The sequence below is a fragment of the Halyomorpha halys genome, unplaced genomic scaffold, assembly GCF_000696795.3.
Source record: "Halyomorpha halys isolate HHAL.00 unplaced genomic scaffold, Hhal_1.1 Scaffold1757.1, whole genome shotgun sequence".
In the NCBI taxonomy this organism is placed as follows: domain Eukaryota; kingdom Metazoa; phylum Arthropoda; class Insecta; order Hemiptera; family Pentatomidae; genus Halyomorpha; species Halyomorpha halys.
The window spans coordinates 287,212-308,630 of record NW_027111483.1 but is presented as its reverse complement, the minus strand read 5'-3'; the positions used below and the strand labels follow the sequence as shown (position 1 = coordinate 308,630).

The window sequence follows — 21,419 nt, the reverse complement described above, 5'->3', positions numbered from 1 at the left end:
TAAATATATGGAAAAGGAAACTTTTAAAACAACATCTTCTCAATACCACTAACCTCAGTTAACAATTTTACAAGCGGTGCAATACACTTAGGTAAAGGTTCAGGTCCTGAAAGAATATATCGTGCAATTTGTAAGCGTTCTTCATGAGATATTGATTTTAAACCATTCCCAAATACACGCACTCGGTGAGGTAGAAATAATTCAACCAAGAAACACCCTAAACTCTAAAACAATAACACAAAATCTATTAGCTTTTTAAAATTTCATACTAATTAATTTTTTTTTTAGAAATTATAATACTAATATATACCTGCATTTCAGTTGCCCGAGTATTAGCAAGCACCTGTCGGCATCGTTCACTATGCTTACTCACAGATTGCTCTCCTATCACTTTCTGATCTTTATTAAAGCAAGGTATACTACTCCTTCCCATGAAGCTATGAAGAGATTCCACATTAAGTATTGCTTCTACAGGATTGTAATCTTTTGGTAATGAAATAATATTTGTTTTTTCAGCATCAGATGCAGTAGTATTAGAAGGAGAAGACTGAAAAGAACAAAAAAATTAAAAAAGGCAAATAAACTGTTGGTCAAAGTCAAAACAATATACATTATATGAAAACAATAAATGTATCAAAATATACATAAATTGCATTGCTAAGAAGTAACATACTTTATCTAAACAAGAAAATTAAATTCCTTCAATTTTAAATTTAGTTTAGCTTCAGACTAAGACTGTATACACAGACACATCCAGACTACATCTTTCTGGTATCAGATTTATTTCTGATCTTCCATCACAACCAACTTTAAAGTAATCTTTCAGTAACATAGTCGTTTTGTTTTTATGGTTGTTATCTATTTTTGTTTTAACTTTTCGTTATCTCATTTTGTTTTTTAGAGCTGATAAAGGCCTAAACTTTAAGCTGAAATATCAGCACAAAGAAAAGAAGTTACACCTAGTGTTAATTTCTACTGGCAGTACCCCACAACCATACTCTCCTTTGTTAGGAGGTCAAGAAGGTAAAAATGGAAAATAAATGTCACATCTCCTTAATCAACCACTGATAAAGGATAGTGATTCCTTAAAGCACTGAACCCAAGGCATTCTCTGGGTTGTAATGCCGCGGATAACCATGTTTTACATAAAATTATCAGAAGAAATAAGCTTAGCAACATTCAAAAGTTCTAGAAATATGATGAAAATGCAATCATAATATTCTTTGTCAATACATTTTTTTTTTAAATTCTGTAATTAAAATACCCACAAGTGACGCTCTTGAACGGCTAATAAATCTTGAAAATAAAAGGGCTGATGACATTTGTTCTTCCTCTTCAAGCCCTGAACTCTGACCTTCTTCTTCTTCACCATTGCATTCTGTTGTAATGAATAAATTATTATAATGAGTTATTTCTGAACCATTAATCATTTGTTTATTAAAACTACATTTGTATCATTAAAATTTAATACCATAAATAGTTCATAAAAAAAATAACAAAAAGAAACAGATGCCATAGAACATACTCCTACGTGGTTGATGAATTTTGGGAGGAGTTTTTCGAAGATAAAGAGATGGTCTTGACCTGTGGGGGTGAGGATTAGCGAATAGCTGAACAACTCCACTTCCACTGAGAACTTTATGTCCATCAACAAGTTGTAAGCAAATGTTTTTAGCTTTAACAGCTGCAGGTCCAGTGAGCCTAAATTAAAATAATGGATAATAATTGACAACAGTTAAAAAAAGTAAATGAAAAATCTAACTAATATAATTAAAAAATTATGGAAAAAAAAAAGGTTGTGCAAAAATAAAAGTATAAATTTATCAAGAATGAAATTATTTCTTAAGTTACAAATCAAATAATTATGAAGAAAAGAATATATAACTTATCCCGTAGCCCAATTAAGGTATTCAATCAGTAACACTTACAAAGGGAATTTTATGGATCAATTTTAATTAAAACATCCACTTTAGTATAAAAAATATAGTACTCTAAAATGGATACAACTGTTAAAACTACATATTGAAAATTAGAACCAATTACAAATTCCTTACCTGGAAAGTAAGGAAAGTAAAAACATTACAAAGATCCATCTCTACTAATACTGATCCGATTTTGATGTTTTTTAAAGTAATCTTATTTCCTATCAAATAGAGATAGATACACATAGTTTACCATAAAATGTATGCTTTATGAAATTAGCATAATTAACACTTTTTTCCTGCTTGTTTTGGAGAATTTACATTATACATAAAAAGTTAAGGGACTTGAAGTAGAAGACTTTAGACTTAGTTTCATTAAAATCATTGTAGTCATTTATCTACTACCGTTTCAAGAAAGACACATTTTACACATCAAAGGGTCAAATTATAAAAAAATAAAATGGGCTCATCCTTTCAATACATAATCATGATGAAGACAATCAGATAAACAGAAAAATGGCCATAATTTTTTTTTTTTTTACTCGAGCATCAAGAAGACAGATCTGATGAAAACTTTTCATCAAAAATTTTATCTAATTACAAAAATCTCCTTACCCCCAAGGATAAGGAAAATAAAAATTAAAAAAAAATTAGTAACTTTATCCTTACTTGAAACCAAATGTTAAATCAATCCAATGATGTAACTTTTCGGAAACAGCTTGGCTCTCCAAAGCAGCTCTGTGACTGATAATAAAATCTTGAGGAGAACTACACCAAGATGGAACTTCTAAATCACACAAATCACTATGGATAGACTGTAAAAAGAATAAATAATGCTATGTTAACAACATCAAATTAAGAAGTTTTAAAAGTGCTTTTGAACATAACATACAAAGTTTTGAAAAATGGAAAAAAAAAAAATGGAACTACTCAAAATTTTGTTAAACAGAATAGAAGGATGATCAATTTTTTTTTTTTTAATATTTATTTATTGCTATATACAACTGTACATTATAATACATTTAGTAAATCTGATCGAAGTTAAATTGGAGTGTTACAGGCGTGTAGAGAAACTACCCATTGGTAGCACTCTAATGACATTTTACATTAGCTGGTCTCGTGGCCATCTTCTTTTCAGCCGCCTCGGGGGATTGTCAAGAATGGAAGAGGATGCAAGATTAGAAACTAGGGGGTTTGAGTGGTTAGAGAGTTTATAATGGAAAGAGTGATATCTAGTTCGGGCTAGATCGGTTACATAGGGAACATTAAGGTCTTTATGTATCATTTTATTTATGACAAAGTAAGGAGCATTGAGGATTTTGGATTATAAGAATTGAATACGAGAGGAATTTGAAGGTTTAGTGGAGCCCCCAAGCCCAACTCCATATGTCCAGATTGGCCTTATTACAATCATGTAGATCAGTCTTTTGTAATGTGTTGGAAGTTTAGACCGTTTGCCTAAAGTGCTGTAATAGTCAAAATCGACGTGCAGTTTCCTGTCTTTTCAGTCTGGTGTGAGGATTCCAGGTTAATCGTTTGTCCAAATGTAGTCCAAGGTAGCGGATTTGTTCGACAGGGGTAAGAGTATGAAACTGTGGGGCAGTCAGTAGGTTTACGACAAAGGGTAAAGCTGATTTGATGGGATTTGTTGGAATTTATCTTAATCCTCCAATTACGACACCAATCTTCAAGGGCTGTGATATGGGATTGGAGATTTTGGGATACAATTAATGGGTTATTATTAACAACAAGCACACATGTGTCATCGGCATACGTGATGAGGATAGTATTAGGATTGGTTGGAATGTCAGCTGTATAAACAGTGTAGAGGATGGGACCAAGTATACTACCTTGAGGAACACCAGCGGACTGAGAATAGATGGATGAATAGGAACCATTGTGGTTTACTTGGAAAAATCTATCAATGAGAAAGGAACGAATGATGAGAAAGTATGTAGGAGGTAGGAATTTACAGAGTTTATAAAGCAGTCCCGTGTGCCAGACTCGATCAAAAGCCTGTTCTACATCGAAAAAGACTCCCGTGCAGTACATTTCGAGCTCCAAAGAAGACGATACTATGTCCACTACACGATGACATTGCTGGATAGTAGAGTGGATAAAAAATGAAGTAGTTAAATATATTTTTCTCAATGGAGGAAAATGAGGCTTCAGTAAAATCTGGAATCTATTCGGACAGGTAATTAATTAACATGAAAATAGAAGATAAAAGGAAACAAATATTTTACAAAACAATAGTAATGGCAATATTTTCAGTTAACTGATAAACAAAAGTGGGAAAAATGATACATTTCAAACAAAATTACGACCTGCAAACTTTTCAAACTATTGGAATATTAAGTAATTAAATCATAAATGCTTATGGTAACAATGGTTAGTTCGTAAACATCAAATAAAAACTACTTAAACTTATGGGTTTTCAAGCAACCGATGCTAAGTGTGTTAATGTCAAGAAATTCCTATTGTGTACTAAATTTATAAAACTAACAAAGGTTATCATGAGGTTTTCAACCTAATAGTTCACCATTTGTATTAATCATTTCACAGCAGTGTCCGCATATTTACTTTTTATTAAAAAGTTAATTTTTGTTTTAAATGAAATGGAATCATTCAAGCACAACAACTTAGAACATGTTTGAAGGACACAGATAACCTTACTTTAGTAAATAATACCTCAGTGAATTTAGCAGGTTAGCTTAACCACAGAGAGATGGTTTACTCCAAATTCGCACTAACTATTAAGCACAATGATAAATTTAGCATAAGTAGCATGAGCACCCCTCTTATAAATATTTAGCTTTAAATTAAAAAAAAAAAGAACCTTGAAAACTGATGGGTCAGTAAAAAATTCTGGAATACATTCATCAGGAGTCCAAGACTGAAGACGTTGAATTGATGCTGGGTATTCACCAGGAACCCATTGAGGCCTTACATATTTACAAAGAATTGATTTAGGAGTAATCCGACTCAAATATACATAGTAAGTGATTTCTGACAAAACATCTGGCACATGATGACGTATCTAGAAAAAATAAAAACAAATAATAGAATAACGTTACTACTTTGGGATAAAAAGTTAACATTCTATTTAATATTTTAATTTTTCTCATAAGAAGTTTCCTAAAGTAATTCATAGCAAAATCAAAATCCCTCGTAAAGTGTATTTGAAGAAATACATAGTGGTTTACTTTGTTGTCAGCCATAAATTAGCTCTTGTTAAGTTATTAGAAGTTCTAATATTTCTTATTCGTCATAACAGTTTAAAAAAAAATAATAAGTTAAATATTTTTCATTTTTTAGAAAAGAATTTGCTAACACCTTAAAATAATGCTAATGAATGAAACATTAATGATTTATTAAACTTCATAAAGTTACATCCAAATTAAAAATCAAATGAAACAGAAAATTTCAATAATTCTCAACATTATGAAAATTTATTAGCAGCAGAGTATTGGTAAAACACAAATAATACAACTTTCAAATTAAAAAAATCATCAGGGAATAAAAATTATTTACCTGAGCAACATTGGCAGTTGGTGGTAATTCATATGTTAAATCAAGCTGACGATCACCTTTATTCAACCTAAATTTGGACTTAGTCAAATCTCGCCAATTAGCTCCTGATCTAGAGCTAAAATCTGTTACCCACGGAAGAACGTAATGGCTTCGTGGGTCACCATACCTGTAGTTTAAATAGTAATAATTAACACAATCTATTAGATAATAAACATATACAGAAATATATTGCCAAGGAGAAGTTGGTTGAAAGGGTGCAGTCAAGAAAGAAAACACATAGGGTAACACTTTTTCTACTTCTTTAATGTGTGCTCACCTAAGTTATAAGTCTCAGAATCTTTCTGCCTAAATTATAGGTCTTCATCAGAGCTGAGCAAAACAAGATACAACCATGAAAATAGAAAAGCAATGAAGGTTTGTTATACTTAGCTCTGAATAAGGCACTCGAAATGAGCCATTGGGCACACATTAATAGAAGTTCATAATTATTGTCTATTTTTTATCTGCAACCTTCTCCCTTCAACCAACTTCTTGATTACATCTATGGTCAATAAGATCTCCACCATTATAAGTACACTATACTTCAAAAATAAATAATAAAAATCTGTATTTTTTTTTCTATTTTAACAACCATAAATAAGTAATTATAACCTTCTACCAGCAAGACGATTTAGTTCACACAAATAATCATAATTAGAAAGTGCTCCAACAACCCATGCTTCTGTAAGACGATAAAGATCAGCAGAAACTTCATTTTTATCACTTGCTTTTTCTTCACTCAATTGTGATTCCAGATCAGTAGGACTATTATGAACATTATCTTCAAGCCTGGGAAGAACCTGTAATGAATGCACCTGTTTAACTAACTTAAAGTCGAAAATCCAACAATGATTAATGACCAATACATGTAAAATATATATTTAAAGTTCAAATAAAAGGTAAAAACTCAATGATATCATATTTCAAATTTGTAAACAACCAGTCATCACAAGAAAATATTCCAGTGATGAGAATGTGGATAAGCTCATGAGTGAAATCCAACAATTGACTTATGATTAAGAAATAACACAATATAGTATTAAAAATGTAAGTGTGGATATTTTATCTTCCTTGATACATAAAATCTTTGAAAGAAAAGTGGAGTAACTTAGAGATACCCCACTTTTCCCTCTAAAACATCTTCAATTTATAACACTTGGTTGGAAATGTAGTGTATCTTAATTATGATTTTAGGACCTTAGTACTAAAAACAACTAAAATCACAATAGTTCACATGAAGTTAGAGAAACTCATGGTAAAGTACTTAATACTAAATATCTTGCACATAATAGATTACAGATTTTTTCACAGTATTTCTAATAAAACATTGTTTTTCTCAAAACATCATTATATTTACTAATACCGGAATTCTTTTCACCACCTCATGTTTAGTTAATTACCTGAATCCACAGATCTTCAGTAATATAGACATCTGCTAGCGTAATACTACCAAGAACAAGGCCAAGATCGTGAAGATGTCGCATCAATCGCAATAACTGATAAAGGATAAATAAGGGTTTAGAATAAGTACCGGACAGCACAGCAGGAGAAAATGTAACACAATCCAAAACTGTATAATGGCAATGGCTTTCCTAAAACAATTTTATTAAGTTAAGCACTAACTTGAAATTCACAGACAGAGTATAGTTAAAATTAAAAATAAATAAGTTTTTTTTTTAATGTTTGAAATACTTACATGAATAATAAAAAAGTTTTTATTAGTTTCAACAACAATGGAGGCCTTGAAAATATTTGAATGTGGTCGATATGCAACATCATGAACAATATGACCTTCTTTCACAATTGGTGCACCATATGCTCTAGATATTATTTCCCTTAATAAAGCACTATGTTCCATCAACTGGACACTGTTATCAACTCCCTCTTCTTTGCGAACCATAAGACCTGTTTACCGTTAAAATTATATTATAATCTGTGTGAACTATTTTTACAACTTAAATTAATATCTATTCAAAACTTTTTGAATTTAAGAAACTGCCACATATTAGAACTGCTTATAAAAAATATTACCACTAGGCATAATACATTTTTCAAGCATAGTACAAGATTTTGCATATTTTGATCAAATAAGATCTCAAAGTCTTATAATAATGAAACTTAGTATGAGCACCAGAGCTCCGTGACTAAGATTATCATTATTGCCTTAGTCTTCACTGTATTCAACATGAGTTTGCTTTCTACGGCCAAGTGACTAATGCAATTCAAGTCGTCTTGAAGTTATTTTGTAGTTATTGATATGCTTAGGAGCAGAGGACATGGAGTGGTTGTTTAGATCGCCTGGTCTGACTGGAAGTGAACTCATATTGATGAATTCAGGGAAAACATTCAGGGGATTTTACACTGGGATATGGAGGGATTAAGTGCGTTCAACTGCAGCTCGTGTTTCATTACATAGTTATTTGAAAGACTCATAATGTATTGGTTGGCAAGTGCCATGAAATTTGCATCTTGCTGCTTCCCTTCTTTTAATCATTAACTCGATTTCAGAGATCAACCAAGGTGCAGTCAGATGGTATAAGTTTCGGGTTTCGAAATGAGCATGGGTGTCAAAATATGGAGAGGAGATTTGAGTTGAGGATGGAAACCATACGGTTGATGGAATCGTAGGAATATGTAATATCCCAATGGATAGAATCTAGGTCAGGTTGAATAGATTTCAATGAAAGGAAGTCTAAACAATGGTTGGGTACTACTTTTGAAGTAAAGTACGGTAATAAGGCAGTACAAAATTTGGATGAGGTTGTGTGAAGAGAGGAATGGGACAGGATGTTGAGAAGAGGAGAAAATTTTTAGAGGAGAGTCACAGATGTGAAAATCTAACCAGGTGTGATGGGTAGGAGAGTAAGGAAGAAGATAAAGATTAATAGCAAATGCTAGGTAAGTAAAGAAACATTTTTGAATATACAAACTGACACCACCCCCCATGTGATCAATTCTATCATGACATAGGAATGAGTAATTGGGAAGGAAACTTGGGAAGAAGGAATACAAGGTTTAAGCCAGGTTTCAGATATTACGATTATATGATACAAATTATCAAGGAAATACTGCAGGAATTCGTCACAGTGAGTCATAAGAAATTGAGCATGAATGTGTCAGTTACAAAGGCTATTAGTCATAACTAAGGGGGTGGGAAATTAAAATACGGAAAAAAGTTTCAAGGTAAAGGGATAGGCTGTGATAACTTTTATAAGATTTTTTCAATGATCAGAATCAATATTTCTTAAACATGTTACACAACAGAAAGTTGATTTTATTTAGAATGCTGAAATAAAAATATTCTTGTACTATTCCAGATGAAGATTAAAAAAATACTGAAAACAAAAGCAACAAAAATAAAAAGATTACAACTAATAATAATCTCTTCAATTTTTCTTATTCCAAGTTTCGATAATCATGGTCATAATCAAAGTACAAGCTCATGTAATCTTGAATAAAGTTTCAAAATCAACTATTTTAAGAATTGAAAAAAAAAACTAAAGAAATAATGAATTTGGACAAAAATTTGTAATGCAAAACCTAAAATACAGTGTTGTCACTCTTATTTGCCTATCCCTTTCTAATGAAGGCTCCATGGGACAAGAATGATGGATTTTCAGTTGTAGGCGTGAAATAAGAGTTCTTTAGCTACAAGAGGTGAAGTAGCATCTTATATTTATTTTTCCTTGCATATGAGGGTACGAATATTTAAAAAACAATTAAAAAAAAAATTAGAATCTGTACCGCTACAATCCATGAAGGGTCAGGGGTTTAGTACTTTGAAAGGAAGTACTGTTACTAGACCAACGATTGTGCAAGGACATGATTTGGTCGGAATTGCGCTCGACCACCAAAATACCAAGACATTCTATAAACCTTGATCATAGCACCAGGAAACTCTATCATCTTTAATAAAAATTTGACTTCCAAATGCTATAGGGAAATGGTTGTTATAAATTAAAAAAAAAAATAATAATACAATAAAAGTTACCTATCATCAAATTTTGTATTCATTCAGCATCTTTATATTTTGATTTCAATCAAATAAACCTATGAAAATTCGAAATGTTAAATTCCTCGCAATTAGCTCACAGGCCAGTCAGATTAGGGTTTGACAACCAAAGAAGTCAAAATTTCATAAGATCTTTGTTTATAAACCCTAACAGTACCTCATAGCAATTAAGTTATACCATAGTAAATTAAAAAGCATTAAATTCTGTGCTGAAAAAGTACCACAACTTAACTTTTGGCTATCAAACTCTAAACTGACTGGCCAATAGAACATTTCAAATGCCTATATGAATATTTGACCAAAATCAAAATATAAGGTACTCACTGAACACAAAAGTCAAAGATAAACTTTCATTTAATTATTTTCATTAATTAATAACAGTCGTTTTGAAGGTATATGCATTTGGTAGTAAAATTTTGAACTTTCCAGTGTTATATTTACAATGATAGGTAATCATTCATAGAAAAATTTAATGTTTTTGTAATTTTTACAGTATATAGTTTATGTCAGGAAGTACCGTTTTGAAGTAATAAATAAAAAATTCTATACATTTTTAATCAATGAGAAGTATGGCTGAATGTCATAGAACCAAAGTTGTATATCTTTTTTACTTGATAGGTCTACCAAGTTTAAAGATTGTTAGGATCCATAATAATGATAAATTGGTAAAACGTACAAAATTTATTTTAGACATAAAATAATAACACTAAGGTATATCTCATGGCAATAACACAAAAATTGATAGGACCAAAATTACAGATCTCGTAAAATCCATGATTGCTAGTTCAATCCGCTTGTTCATAGGTATCACCATTTACTCACAACAGACCTTCAAAAATAAGTCTTATCCATTTTAAAGTTGGGTTTGATGTTTTCAAGGCTTAAACAATAATAATTTTACTTTTTTGAAATTGCTCATCGGTAACTGGCTAAAACCTGTTTAGTTTTAACTGGCTATATGTTTGCTAATTTCCATGTTTATATCTCAACTGGAAGTAGTTAGGAATTTCTTTTAATGAGAATGTGACACATTTCTCAAGGCCTGTGAGACAGTGTAAGAGTCCAACCAAGAAATGCAGAGTACTCAGACACAAAATTTAAGTTACTCACTAATAAAAAATAATTTTTATACTCTACAAGATTTATCCAAAGATTTTTAATTTAGAACTGCCGTTTCTATGATGTAGACATTTGAAAGTCACAACTCTGAACTTCTCTTTTCAATGTTTATTAAAATCGTTGCTCTTGCATAATGGATTTCAACAACATTCTCGGACCGAATGTATAATTTTAGGCACTCATTCAATGCAGAATTTAATGCTTTTTTGAGTATTATGACATAAAGTTTTTGCATAGAGTTGTTATAGGCAAAAAATAAAAAGTCCAAAAATTTTGGGGTTTTTTTTGCTGCTAATAGTTCTCTCAAAGATAGATTTGCTAGCATTTTTGTTTTTTACATATTTGAAAGAAAAAAATTATAAAAGCTACTACCACACCTTTTGCAATATAGACCCCTATTTTAGCCTTAATTTTCTTGACCTGGTATACTTTCTCAACCATTCATTAATTCTAGACTAAAGATTCAAAGCTTTCTGGTCCCTACTTCCCAGAAAAGTTGGTCCCCAAAGAAATTAACAATTTGAAAAATAGATCTGAAAATGTTACAAAAAGGATAACCACAAATTACACAACCAATATTTAATCACACAGTTCATATCATAGAATCAATATTTTAAAATTGAGATTATTGGATCCAGTAAATTGTCAGGTAACATTAAAGAAGTCTATTAAGACAATAATAAAACATACTGATGACTTTACTACAATAATAAGTATTACTATCTAACCATCTACAAAACTATGAAGGGTCTTGGGTCCATGACTTTGTAAGAACATATTGTTTCTTAACCAATAGTTATAAAAGGATGTGTTGTGATCAACACACATACTCAACAGTCTCAAATCTCCTACTCTTAATGTCAAATTAGCAGTAAAAAATAAATCAGTAATCCAACAGTTAATAAAGAGAGAAGGCGATGGAAAAGCTGTTTATGTTTCGATTATTAAGGTGGCAACCAATGATGACTTCAAGTAGAACAATAGAAAGTTGAGGTGGACTAATTGGGTGAATTGGGTGAATGTCAGAGGCCACCTTTAGGAGATTTTGATAAGAAATTTGCACCAAGCACCTTTTGAATTTCTGTCTAATTTGAAGTACCCATTTTTTAAATTTATGTTTGGATAGACCTAAATAAATGTGCTGTAAGGACTTCAATTAGCTTCATTAAGAATCAGAGATTATTGTTCTACTTATCAGACTATCATTTCTTCATCTTAATATATGATAATAGTATATTTAATAATTTAAAATAATAATATTAACATACTGTTATATTTCCTATATGCTTCTTTCCACAAGTTCTTGTAATTTGTGTGAGAAACATACTGTAATATCTGAGATAGTGACAATTTTGTACTCGGTTTGCCACCAGGTCTAACTCTGGGTAATGGTATAACAAGGCTCTCTTTTTTCTTTATGACCTGAGGAAAGTCAAACCAATTAGGCTAGTAATTCTTAAACATAAATTCATTGCATACAATAATTAACATACAGATACAAGAATCTTTTGCCATTCTGATGAAAAATGCTCCCCTTGCTTAAAAAGAGCAGATATTTCATCGTCACTAAGTTTGTCGTGTAAAACAAAATCTGGAACTTTCCGGCTTCTGAAAAGCTGCCTACAAAATGCAATTTGATATTAAATCAATAAATTTATATCAAACTATAAGAAGTAAGATACTTATGAAGATTATAAATTTTTAATGATTATTTAGAACAATTTTACATTATAAAATTGTCTCACTTAAGCCAATTTTTATTAACAATTGCTTCTATTCTATCTTCTCTAGTACTCAATTTGATATATTTTTTTGGTATATTCAATTCATCATGAACTCCTAATTCCTCCATTTGATATATGTTTATAATTAGTGGATATAACTAATGATTCATGGCAATCCTGAGAGTTTGTAGATCTTTCAATGTTCATAATTTCTGGACAAAAAATTGATCTCAATTTACTATAGGTAGTCAATTCATTATTTCCACAATTTATTCTTAATAATATGGCAGGTACCTCATTTCATGACAGTAAAAACATGCCTAAAGTAAAATCATTTAAAAAGTAAAAAAAAACACGTCTGTTAGATAACCCAAACAAGTTGAAAATACAACTAAGACACTAGAAAATATCTTTATAAACATAGAGTGCCACTGCCAGTGACAACTGTCTAGAACCTGTTTGACACGGACTAGACTGAATGTAATCAATTGAAAATAAACAACTAGGTTCATATCGATTATATTCTATCGATTTATTTCAAGATAATTCTTATTTTACGGTACATGTTGACATAATTAGATATTGCTTTTCTTATTTGGAAAATGGATATTATTTACTTAAATTAACTACTTTACTTTCGAAATAAGCGTCTGAAATATTATTTAATCACACATTTAAGGTTTGTGAAACAATCTGGAGGTTTCATCTAATGCCGGTTAGAGTTTGAAAGTGATATTTTGATCATGGCCTTTGAATCATTAAGGATAATACGAGATTCTACATAATTGTTTCCCTTTGGAAGTGAATCCGCTTTGTTTTCTATCATGGACCCGATTAACAATGACGTTTGGAATATTAGGGGCTCTTTGAAAAATACTATGCTTGAATATGTCACTCCTTACAAGATTTGCATTGTAATTCTTTTACAAGAAATGTGCCTTCTAAAAGCAAATAGTATGTATTCTCATTATTTCAACTATGTATGAGTTAATATAGATTAAGACAGTGTGATGAAGTATAATGATCTCACTCATCAAAGATTTAATAGAAGTGATCTTAAATTAATATTAACATTAATTATAAGATCTTATTAAATAATAACTGATGTTTAACAGCTTGGCGCAACTTCCATTTTCGACAACCAGTATTTGTGGAGGATGAGGAAGCAAAGCCTATTTACAGGAGGGATTTTTGCATGTTAGCATTGCATCTCATCCAGGTATTTACTTGTATCTTCATTTCTTGTTATTATGGACTACATCTCTGTTTTTATGGCTTTTGAATCATGGCGCCATAGTTTAAACTCTCTTCCTTTGTATGTTTATTAGTTCACAAGTCTCACTCCAACGCGGGAGAAAGGCCTGTACTCACTTATAGATGATGTCCTAATATGTTGGATTATTACCTAAATTATCATTATTACTGCTATAATTGAGTCACATGTGCTCAAGAGGTGAACAGGCCCTTTTCAACTGAGTTCAGGATCTGAAGTTGCATAAATACAAATCATTTTATGGTGTCAGGTTATAACAATGGTCAACCATTTTTATTTTGTATGAGTGTCATCCTCATCTATATTGGAGTGACTCTTCTAAACTAATATTGAAAACAAAATCATTTTCCAACAACCACTTCTAACTGTACGGTGGATGCATAGTATAGGTTTTTCTCTCCCAAAACCTGTTCTGAGCATACTCCAGACTGTCAGAAGTAGTTGTTGGAACAGACTTTTCAATTCATTATGAAGGGCCAGTGTTCTAATTTGTATTGATAACAGCTTTTAACATATAATTTAGATTCTTCTATTATACCTGTTCTAAAATTTCACAAAAATTGTACTGTATTTAAATTTTAGTTCATTAGGTGTCCACAGATCTCATGTAAACTAGTAATTGATTTCTAAAATGTTCAGATTCTGTGTATTTTCTTCAGTTATCTTGCTTAAACTGCTAGTATAAAAGTAAAAAGACAATTAACTTATTGTTTTATTCTAATTTGACCAGCCTACATTCCTGAACTTAATAACTTTGTGGTAATACAATTCTAGCCATTAAAAATAAAATAGTAACTTTGAAATTGATTATTAAGGTTTTGTTAAATAGTTAAACTGGTTTCTGTGAAAATCAAGGGAAGTTTCATCAAAATAATTATAGTCATTATTTTTATTTGTTTATTTAATACCAGATCGACCTGGTGGGCCTTACATGGTTGATATAACAGTTACATTTTGTTTTAAACTATTTGTTTATGGGGTGGGGGGGGGGGGTGTATAGTCTCAAATGAAAGACACCCCTAACTAAGTACCTTTTAAATTTAAAAAAAAAATAAGATAAAATATGTTGATGAAAATAATAATACTTAATAAGAGAGAAAAGTAAAGTTAACAATGACATTCATAGACCTAACAAAACAAATAATTGCCACCTAATGGGGGGAGGGGAATAACATATAGTCATCATATGTTACACTCAACAGAAAAAGCTTTTTTTGCCATTATTGCACATAGGGTTCCATATTTGATACAGAGACATTGGGAATTGGAACCTACCAAACAATAAAATAAGTTACTCAAACATGGTCCCATGAAAGAAGAAAAGAATCCTTCAAGTATGAAAGAGAAAAATATTTTGTAAAATTTATAGTCCACTTGGATAGGTAAATTAATGGAGAACAAAGATTAACTATGAGTTAGGGTATCTTAACTTCTTTTTGATGAACGATGCATGAGAATCATTCAGCTGAATAAATTATGATGATTGGGGCTTATGGTATGGAAGGCCAGGTGGTGGATGTATACATTTGTTCCTGGAAGCACTTTGTTCATCCAAATGAGTGGAAAAGGACATTTGAAGAAGCCCTAATTCTTCAAGGACTATAGAGCCCAGAAAATAATCAATTAATGAATGTAAGTATAGCAACTGAAGGATATAAACCATTACAAATACAGCAAAAATCTTCAATAAGCCTGATATCGGATTTATTAAGGTTAAATAGCGCCCGTTAAGTGACTATATAGCATTGATGACCCTTACATGGAATATCTTCTCTCAAAAAGTTATATTGGCTTTGTAAAAAGTTTGATTATTTATAATAAAGTTTGTATTAAAGGAAAGTAAGTTAGTTATTATAAGATTGATAAAATTAGTGTATCAAAAAACTAAGGTCTTGTTGTCAGAAAGGAAAAAAAAAACAGGAAGCTTCCTAATATAATACCTAGAAGTGAAAGGTGGCCATTATTTTGTTAATAAATGTTCAGCACTAACAGAATTAAAAGTGTCAGAATCTTAGGTTACATACAATTTATTTTGATGTACCAATTATTTAAATAGCATGAACAGGATGTTTTAAATTCCAATCATAAATTAATATAGTTTTTTGTATAGTGCTGTTATGCTAGGCATAGCAATTGAGTCACATCCTATATTTGTTTGTAGAATGTAATTTTCGTTTCTTATTTAACTTGTTAAATGCTGAATGATGATATATTGTTATTTATATTTTTTGCAAAAATTGCCAACAGGGATATTTTATATACCGATAAAATATGATATGCACAAGATATCATATTTATCAAATAGTGAGAAACTATTTTTTATATATATTGAGTTGTAAGAAGTAGTCACATACGGAATTACTACTATAATTACAGTACTTTTTGCAAATACTGTGGAAAAAAATATATCATCATTCTGATCTAAAAGGGTTAATATGTTCAATGGAAAATAAATATTTTTCATTAGCATTGTAACTTCCATCTATTCAAACTTTTATGTGATTTATGTTTATCTAGTCACCAGATATGGAATATGAAGAGTTCCTTGCTGTATTGAATTCTGGAAAGTATAAGCTGTATCCTGAATTAGTTGATCATTTCAAGAAAGAAATTCATAATTTATTAAAAAGAGATGTAGGCAGTATCATGGATGTTTTAAATAACATTGATAGAATTTCATTAGAACAAAATAGTTATGATGCACTTATCAAACCAAGCAGTAAATTAGGTAAACTATCATTTTAAATTTTTTTTTTTTTTATTGAATTGCTTGTTTTATGAAATCTATCTTTGACACAAAGTTGGTGTTTCTTTCTCGGCCCATTAAATGTATACATTTTTACAGATTTCAAATCCCTTCTTTTTCTTTTATTGTGTTCTTCCTTTTTTTAAGAATTTTTAGACAAAATTTGATGTTAACATATATATTTTATGGAGGTTTCCGCATTTGGTATTGATAGAAGTAGTTCATCATGAAATCATTTTACTATTAACTCATTGTCCAACTTTTTTTTAAGTTGAGCTTGTTTATTTGTCAGATAAGCTCAGCTTTAAAAAATTGACACACTGTGACCTCTTGACCGTTAAAATGTTTTATTTTTTTTTTCAATCTGACTGCATTAGATTTAAATATTTAAGAAGTGTTTTGAGATGTTGGTCTGATCTGTGTGTTTGTAATTGAATACATTAAAGTGAATGAAGGTCCTATGTTGCATTATAAGAAAAATGGAGATTTGGCTTTGAATAATATTTTAAATACCCCTTTGTACTTGGCACCTTGTTTTAAGAAATCAAAAATTTAGTTTAACATACTAAATAAAACAATAATAAGAACAAAAATTTTTAAATGTTATGTTTATAAGATTCATATGTTAGTAACATATACCTCATATCTTCCATTATTATTTTACTATATAATAGGTGTTTCTAGAAAATAAACAGGTTATATATGTAAAAAAGATTTTGTATTGCTAATTTAACACTTTTTATATTACTAATTTAACACTTGTAATATTCATCTCTCTGTCCCCAACTTGGTTCTTGCTTATATATTGCCTTCATAAAAGACTCATGAAACACTTTTTTTTTTATTTTATCTTGCTCATGAGCTAAGCCATGATAGCACTTACAGTTCATGAATTTAACTATGATGATGATCAAGAATTTAACAAGAAACTTTATTGAAACATATCTCTTCTCTTTAATACAAAGTGTTTCCAACCCATATAAAATTATTTCCCCTGTAGCCCTGATCTGATGCTCTAATTCGTTGGTATTCAAATAAGTAAAAGATTATGTCCGTTTGAGAAAAGATTCATCAGGCATTTTTATTTTCAACCTTTACATAAGAGTATGCAACATCCTTCATTGATCTCTTTACAATCCCTTTAAATTATACTTTAGGCTGATAAACTCTCCAATTCAGGAATCTTTGAATCCATTCCTACCCATTTTTATTGCTAAATTAAATCAAACGTAAAAATTTAGCTATTTTTTAGGCCAGAAGTTTTGAAAATTAATACTAGCTTTAGTTGTTATTTGACCTCATACAGTTTTTCTTAGCACGAGTGTAATCCTAAAAGTGATAGAAAGATGATATTGCTTGTTAACTTTATGCCTCTTGGGATTATAAAGAGTGTTAAATTTTTGTAACTTTGATTCAATTTGATATTGAAAAAAGTTTTTATAAATTGTATTTTTCTTTTAATTATATATTTTTACTTCTCATATTATGATGTCACTTTCATTTTCTCTGTAGGTTTGTTTTTACGACGAGTAAGACTGTTTTTTGAAAAACTTTACTTCTCACAAACCATTGCTATGCACAAAGCTTTGCATGCATATGTTCATGCTACAAAACCAACTTTTACCTCTATGGATATGGAATTAAGTTCTATTGGAGATGAATCACAAATCAAAGCTAGGTATGTGTTACAATTTAAGAATTAATATACTGTACTAAGATAATGTATCTTGAAATTAATTATTATTGTTAATGTCATAATATAATTACCTTATAAATAATTGTAAATAGTACTTGAGTTTTATTAGTATTTAATTTAGTTACATCTATTTTTATTTGTATTGTATTATTTAGATTTAGCTATTCGAAAAGAAAAAAAATGTAATTATATTTGTTTGTAATAATGAGTAATAGAGGCAGTTGCTAGGGGTTGAGAATTGTCTCTAAGAGGTTGCCTATCAACGGGCAGACCATCTTAGTTTTTTATAGCAGTTCCGACTAACTAGTGGCCCTGGTAGCGTCATTAGCAGCCCTGTCTGCGTTTGGTTGATATTATTTTATTTGACAGTTTTTGAGTGTACTCGTTGTCATAACAGTTCGGAACCAGACCACTTCTGTGTTTCGATTTTAATATGAGTTCCACTTAATTAAGTAATTAGTGGCCAATCCCTGAACCCAAGGAACGTGTGCAACCAGCCCTGTCTGCGTTCATTTTGTCGGCTCGCCTAATACAATGTGGATATTTGGACCATCGATGAGCCAGACCTACTCATCTCGGCTGTACTCGCTCTTCCTCTGACTTATCGGAGTGGAGCAACCTTTCGTCGTGCAGTATTTCTTTTTTTTTTTTTTTTTGTGTAAATTAGTTTTATTGTCATTTTCATAATTTATCGAACTATTTTATTTTTATCTGAAAGGCCTTTTTATTTTTGTTTGTATATTTTGTTTATGTTAGTTTTTAAAATGTTTAAATTGAACCAAATAAATGTTTAATTTGGCCTGTTCTGTCTGAGCCAGTTTGTCGTTTGTTCTTTTTAAAGCCTTCCAACAAAAAGAAATAGTTGATTTGAGGTGGCTATAACATTATTTGGTCCTCTGGACCGGATTAAACATTTATTGGTGTATAACATTATTTGGTCCTCCGGTCCTGGGATTGAACATTTATTGGTAAATATAACATAATTTTGGTCATCCGCACCTAGGCTATTCTGACAACTTCTGATGGTTATGAACAAGCCTGGGCAGCTCTTGTACAGAAGTATGACAATCGAATTCATGCCACTAATTATTTAATTAATATCTTCGGGTTCAAACCTATAACGAAATTTGAATCCTGATCATTAGAAAATTTCGCTGAGGTGGTGTTAAAGAGTGCGACAGCTTTTAGAATTATGAATCTTAAGGACCCTTCCGGATTCATATTATTGACGTTCTGTCTGAGATTATTAGATGTCAAATCACGTGAGCATTTTGAATGTGAATTTGGTTCTGTAGCGAACATACCAACATTTGAAGATTTTTCCAATTTTATCCAACGTCAATGCATACAATTGCAAACTGCCAACCTAACTTCGAATTTTGACCGCTAAATTTATGTTATAACTGTTTTTTAATGCCCAGTCATTATACCAATAGATGCCCTGGCTCTAGTTCTTGTAATCAATGCAAAAGGCGACATCATTCGTTGTTGCATTTTTCAACACCTACTTACAGGCGGACGAATGACGGGGGTAGGAAAGTTCCTCCCGGAATAATAATGTATTAGAGTCAGATCCTTCCTCAGAAAATATGCTAGATTCTGACAAAATAACTAGGGACTCAAAGGGTTCAGTTTTGTCATCCCTATCCGAGTCCAGTGTCTCAGTCCTATTAGGTACTGCAATAGCTAGAATTGAAGACTGTAATGGGCAATACTTGCCTATAAGAATTTTGATTGACTGTGGATCACAGCGATCGTTTATAACCTCAACCTGCGCTCAAAGTTTGGGTTTAGTGTTAACCTGCAGCCTTTGCATGGTTTCAGCGATATTTTAATATGAGTTCCAATTAATTAAGTAATTAGTGGCCAACCCCTGAACCCAAGGAATGTGTGTAACCAGCCCTGTCTGCGTTCATTTTGTTGGCTCGCCTAATACAATACGACTGCTGGATATTTGAACCATCGATGAGCCAGATACCTACATATCTCGGCAGCACTCACTCTTCCTGTGACCTATCGGACTGGAGCAACTTATTGTCGTGCAGTATTTATTTATTTTTTTTTTTGTGTAAATTAGTTTTATTGTCATTTTCATAATTTATCAAACTATTTTATTTTTATCTGAAAGGCCTTTTTATTTTTACTTGTATATTTTGTTTATGTTAGTTTTTAAAATGTTTAAATTGAACCAAATAAATGTTTAATTCGAGCCAGTTTGTCGTTTGTTCTTTTTAAAGCCTTCCAACAAAAAGAAATAGTCGATTTGAGGTGGCTATAACAATTATGTTTTAATATATTTATTTATAAATTCAACCACCAGCTAATTACTAATAAATAACTTCTGTAATTTTTTTTTTCAAGTCATTCAAATATATCTGTTTGTTTACTGACTTCATGAAATTCAGTGAATTTCAATTATATTTTAATGAGATCAATTTTATTGATTTGTATTTATTCATGCAACCCTTTTAACACGTGATATAAGGACTTGATTGGCTCATCTTTTCAGAATTAACTCTTGTTAATATTTCATCTGTTATATAGTTCTAGTAAAATTGCGTTAAAAATGTTCTCTTATTAAAGGAGACTTCATTAGTGTAGGCAATTAATTAATTAGAGAGATTCCCCTTACATAAATATGTATCACTGTCAGCCATTCCATGATATTTGAAATTTTCTATCAAGGTAAACTTTTAATAATCCTTTTTGTTCTTAAAAACAATTACTATAAATATACAATTTCTTAACCTGATCAATGCACTCAGATGTTCTTTATCCAAAATAAACATTTCATTTTCAGCCATGAGGGTCCAATAGGTTTGTGGTCTAAAAGACAGCTGGAACTGTTTCTTGGAGAACAAGCTAAATTGATCCAAACTGGTGATGCATTACCTCCACCACAGTTACAAGCGAAAATTCATGATGTTTTGACTGGTAATCCGGATCATGTTGAAGCTGTAAGTATTGTTTATGTATTTGTTTTTTTCATCTATAAGATAATATTACCCCTTTTTATTTTCCCATTGTTTTCCTTCTACGAATAGGTAACATAGGCTCAAGCATTGTTGAAAGTATTTTATTATTGGTGTATAAAATTCTTTTTTCTTGAAGAAGTTTGTCGGGGGGTGCGGTCAGCAAAGAACAACATAAATAAACAAAACCATATTTATTTATTTTATGCTGACGTTTCGACCTGAGTTTCAGGTCTTCATCAGGGGTTGTGTCGTAGAGGAGGGAAAGATTAGTACTGGTATATATACCACAGTACTAATCTTTCCCTCCTCTACAACACAACCCCTGATGAAGACCTGAAACTCAGGTCGAAACGTCGGCATAAAATAAATAAATATGGTT

The 21,419-nt window shown here is 30.9% G+C and overlaps 2 protein-coding genes across 4 annotated transcripts in view; one reads left to right on the top strand and one right to left on the bottom strand.

The window, feature by feature from the left end:
• The window catches only part of Wdr81 (WD repeat domain 81), a 45,115-nt gene extending 32,286 nt beyond the window's left edge, over positions 1-12,829 (bottom strand). For 2 of the 3 annotated variants that reach the window (XM_014436014.3, XM_014436016.3), the window contains exons 1-14: positions 12,645-12,829; positions 12,372-12,562; positions 12,120-12,246; positions 11,895-12,048; positions 7,192-7,400; positions 6,896-7,087; positions 6,108-6,295; positions 5,457-5,622; positions 4,762-4,962; positions 2,592-2,737; positions 1,526-1,701; positions 1,269-1,378; positions 311-547; positions 54-224 (exon numbers count right to left, since the gene is read on the bottom strand). In XM_014436014.3, the coding sequence (XP_014291500.1) occupies positions 54-224; positions 311-547; positions 1,269-1,378; positions 1,526-1,701; positions 2,592-2,737; positions 4,762-4,962; positions 5,457-5,622; positions 6,108-6,295; positions 6,896-7,087; positions 7,192-7,400; positions 11,895-12,048; positions 12,120-12,246; positions 12,372-12,478 (2,184 nt within the window). In that variant the 5' untranslated portion in view covers positions 12,479-12,562; positions 12,645-12,829. Of the gene's footprint in view, positions 1-53; positions 225-310; positions 548-1,268; positions 1,379-1,525; positions 1,702-2,591; positions 2,738-4,761; positions 4,963-5,456; positions 5,623-6,107; positions 6,296-6,895; positions 7,088-7,191; positions 7,401-11,894; positions 12,049-12,119; positions 12,247-12,371 lie in introns of all 3 variants that reach the window. The other variant, XM_014436015.3, reaches the window with a different exon arrangement.
• A 79-nt stretch (positions 12,830-12,908) lies between these two features.
• Positions 12,909-21,419, top strand: part of ida (anaphase promoting complex subunit 5 ida) — a gene marked incomplete in the record, with an annotated part of 15,597 nt that continues 7,086 nt past the window's right edge. The window contains 5 exon segments of the mRNA XM_067049518.1: positions 12,909-13,304; positions 13,466-13,569; positions 16,141-16,351; positions 17,882-18,047; positions 20,866-21,022. Of these exon segments, the coding sequence (XP_066905619.1) occupies positions 13,175-13,304; positions 13,466-13,569; positions 16,141-16,351; positions 17,882-18,047; positions 20,866-21,022 (768 nt within the window).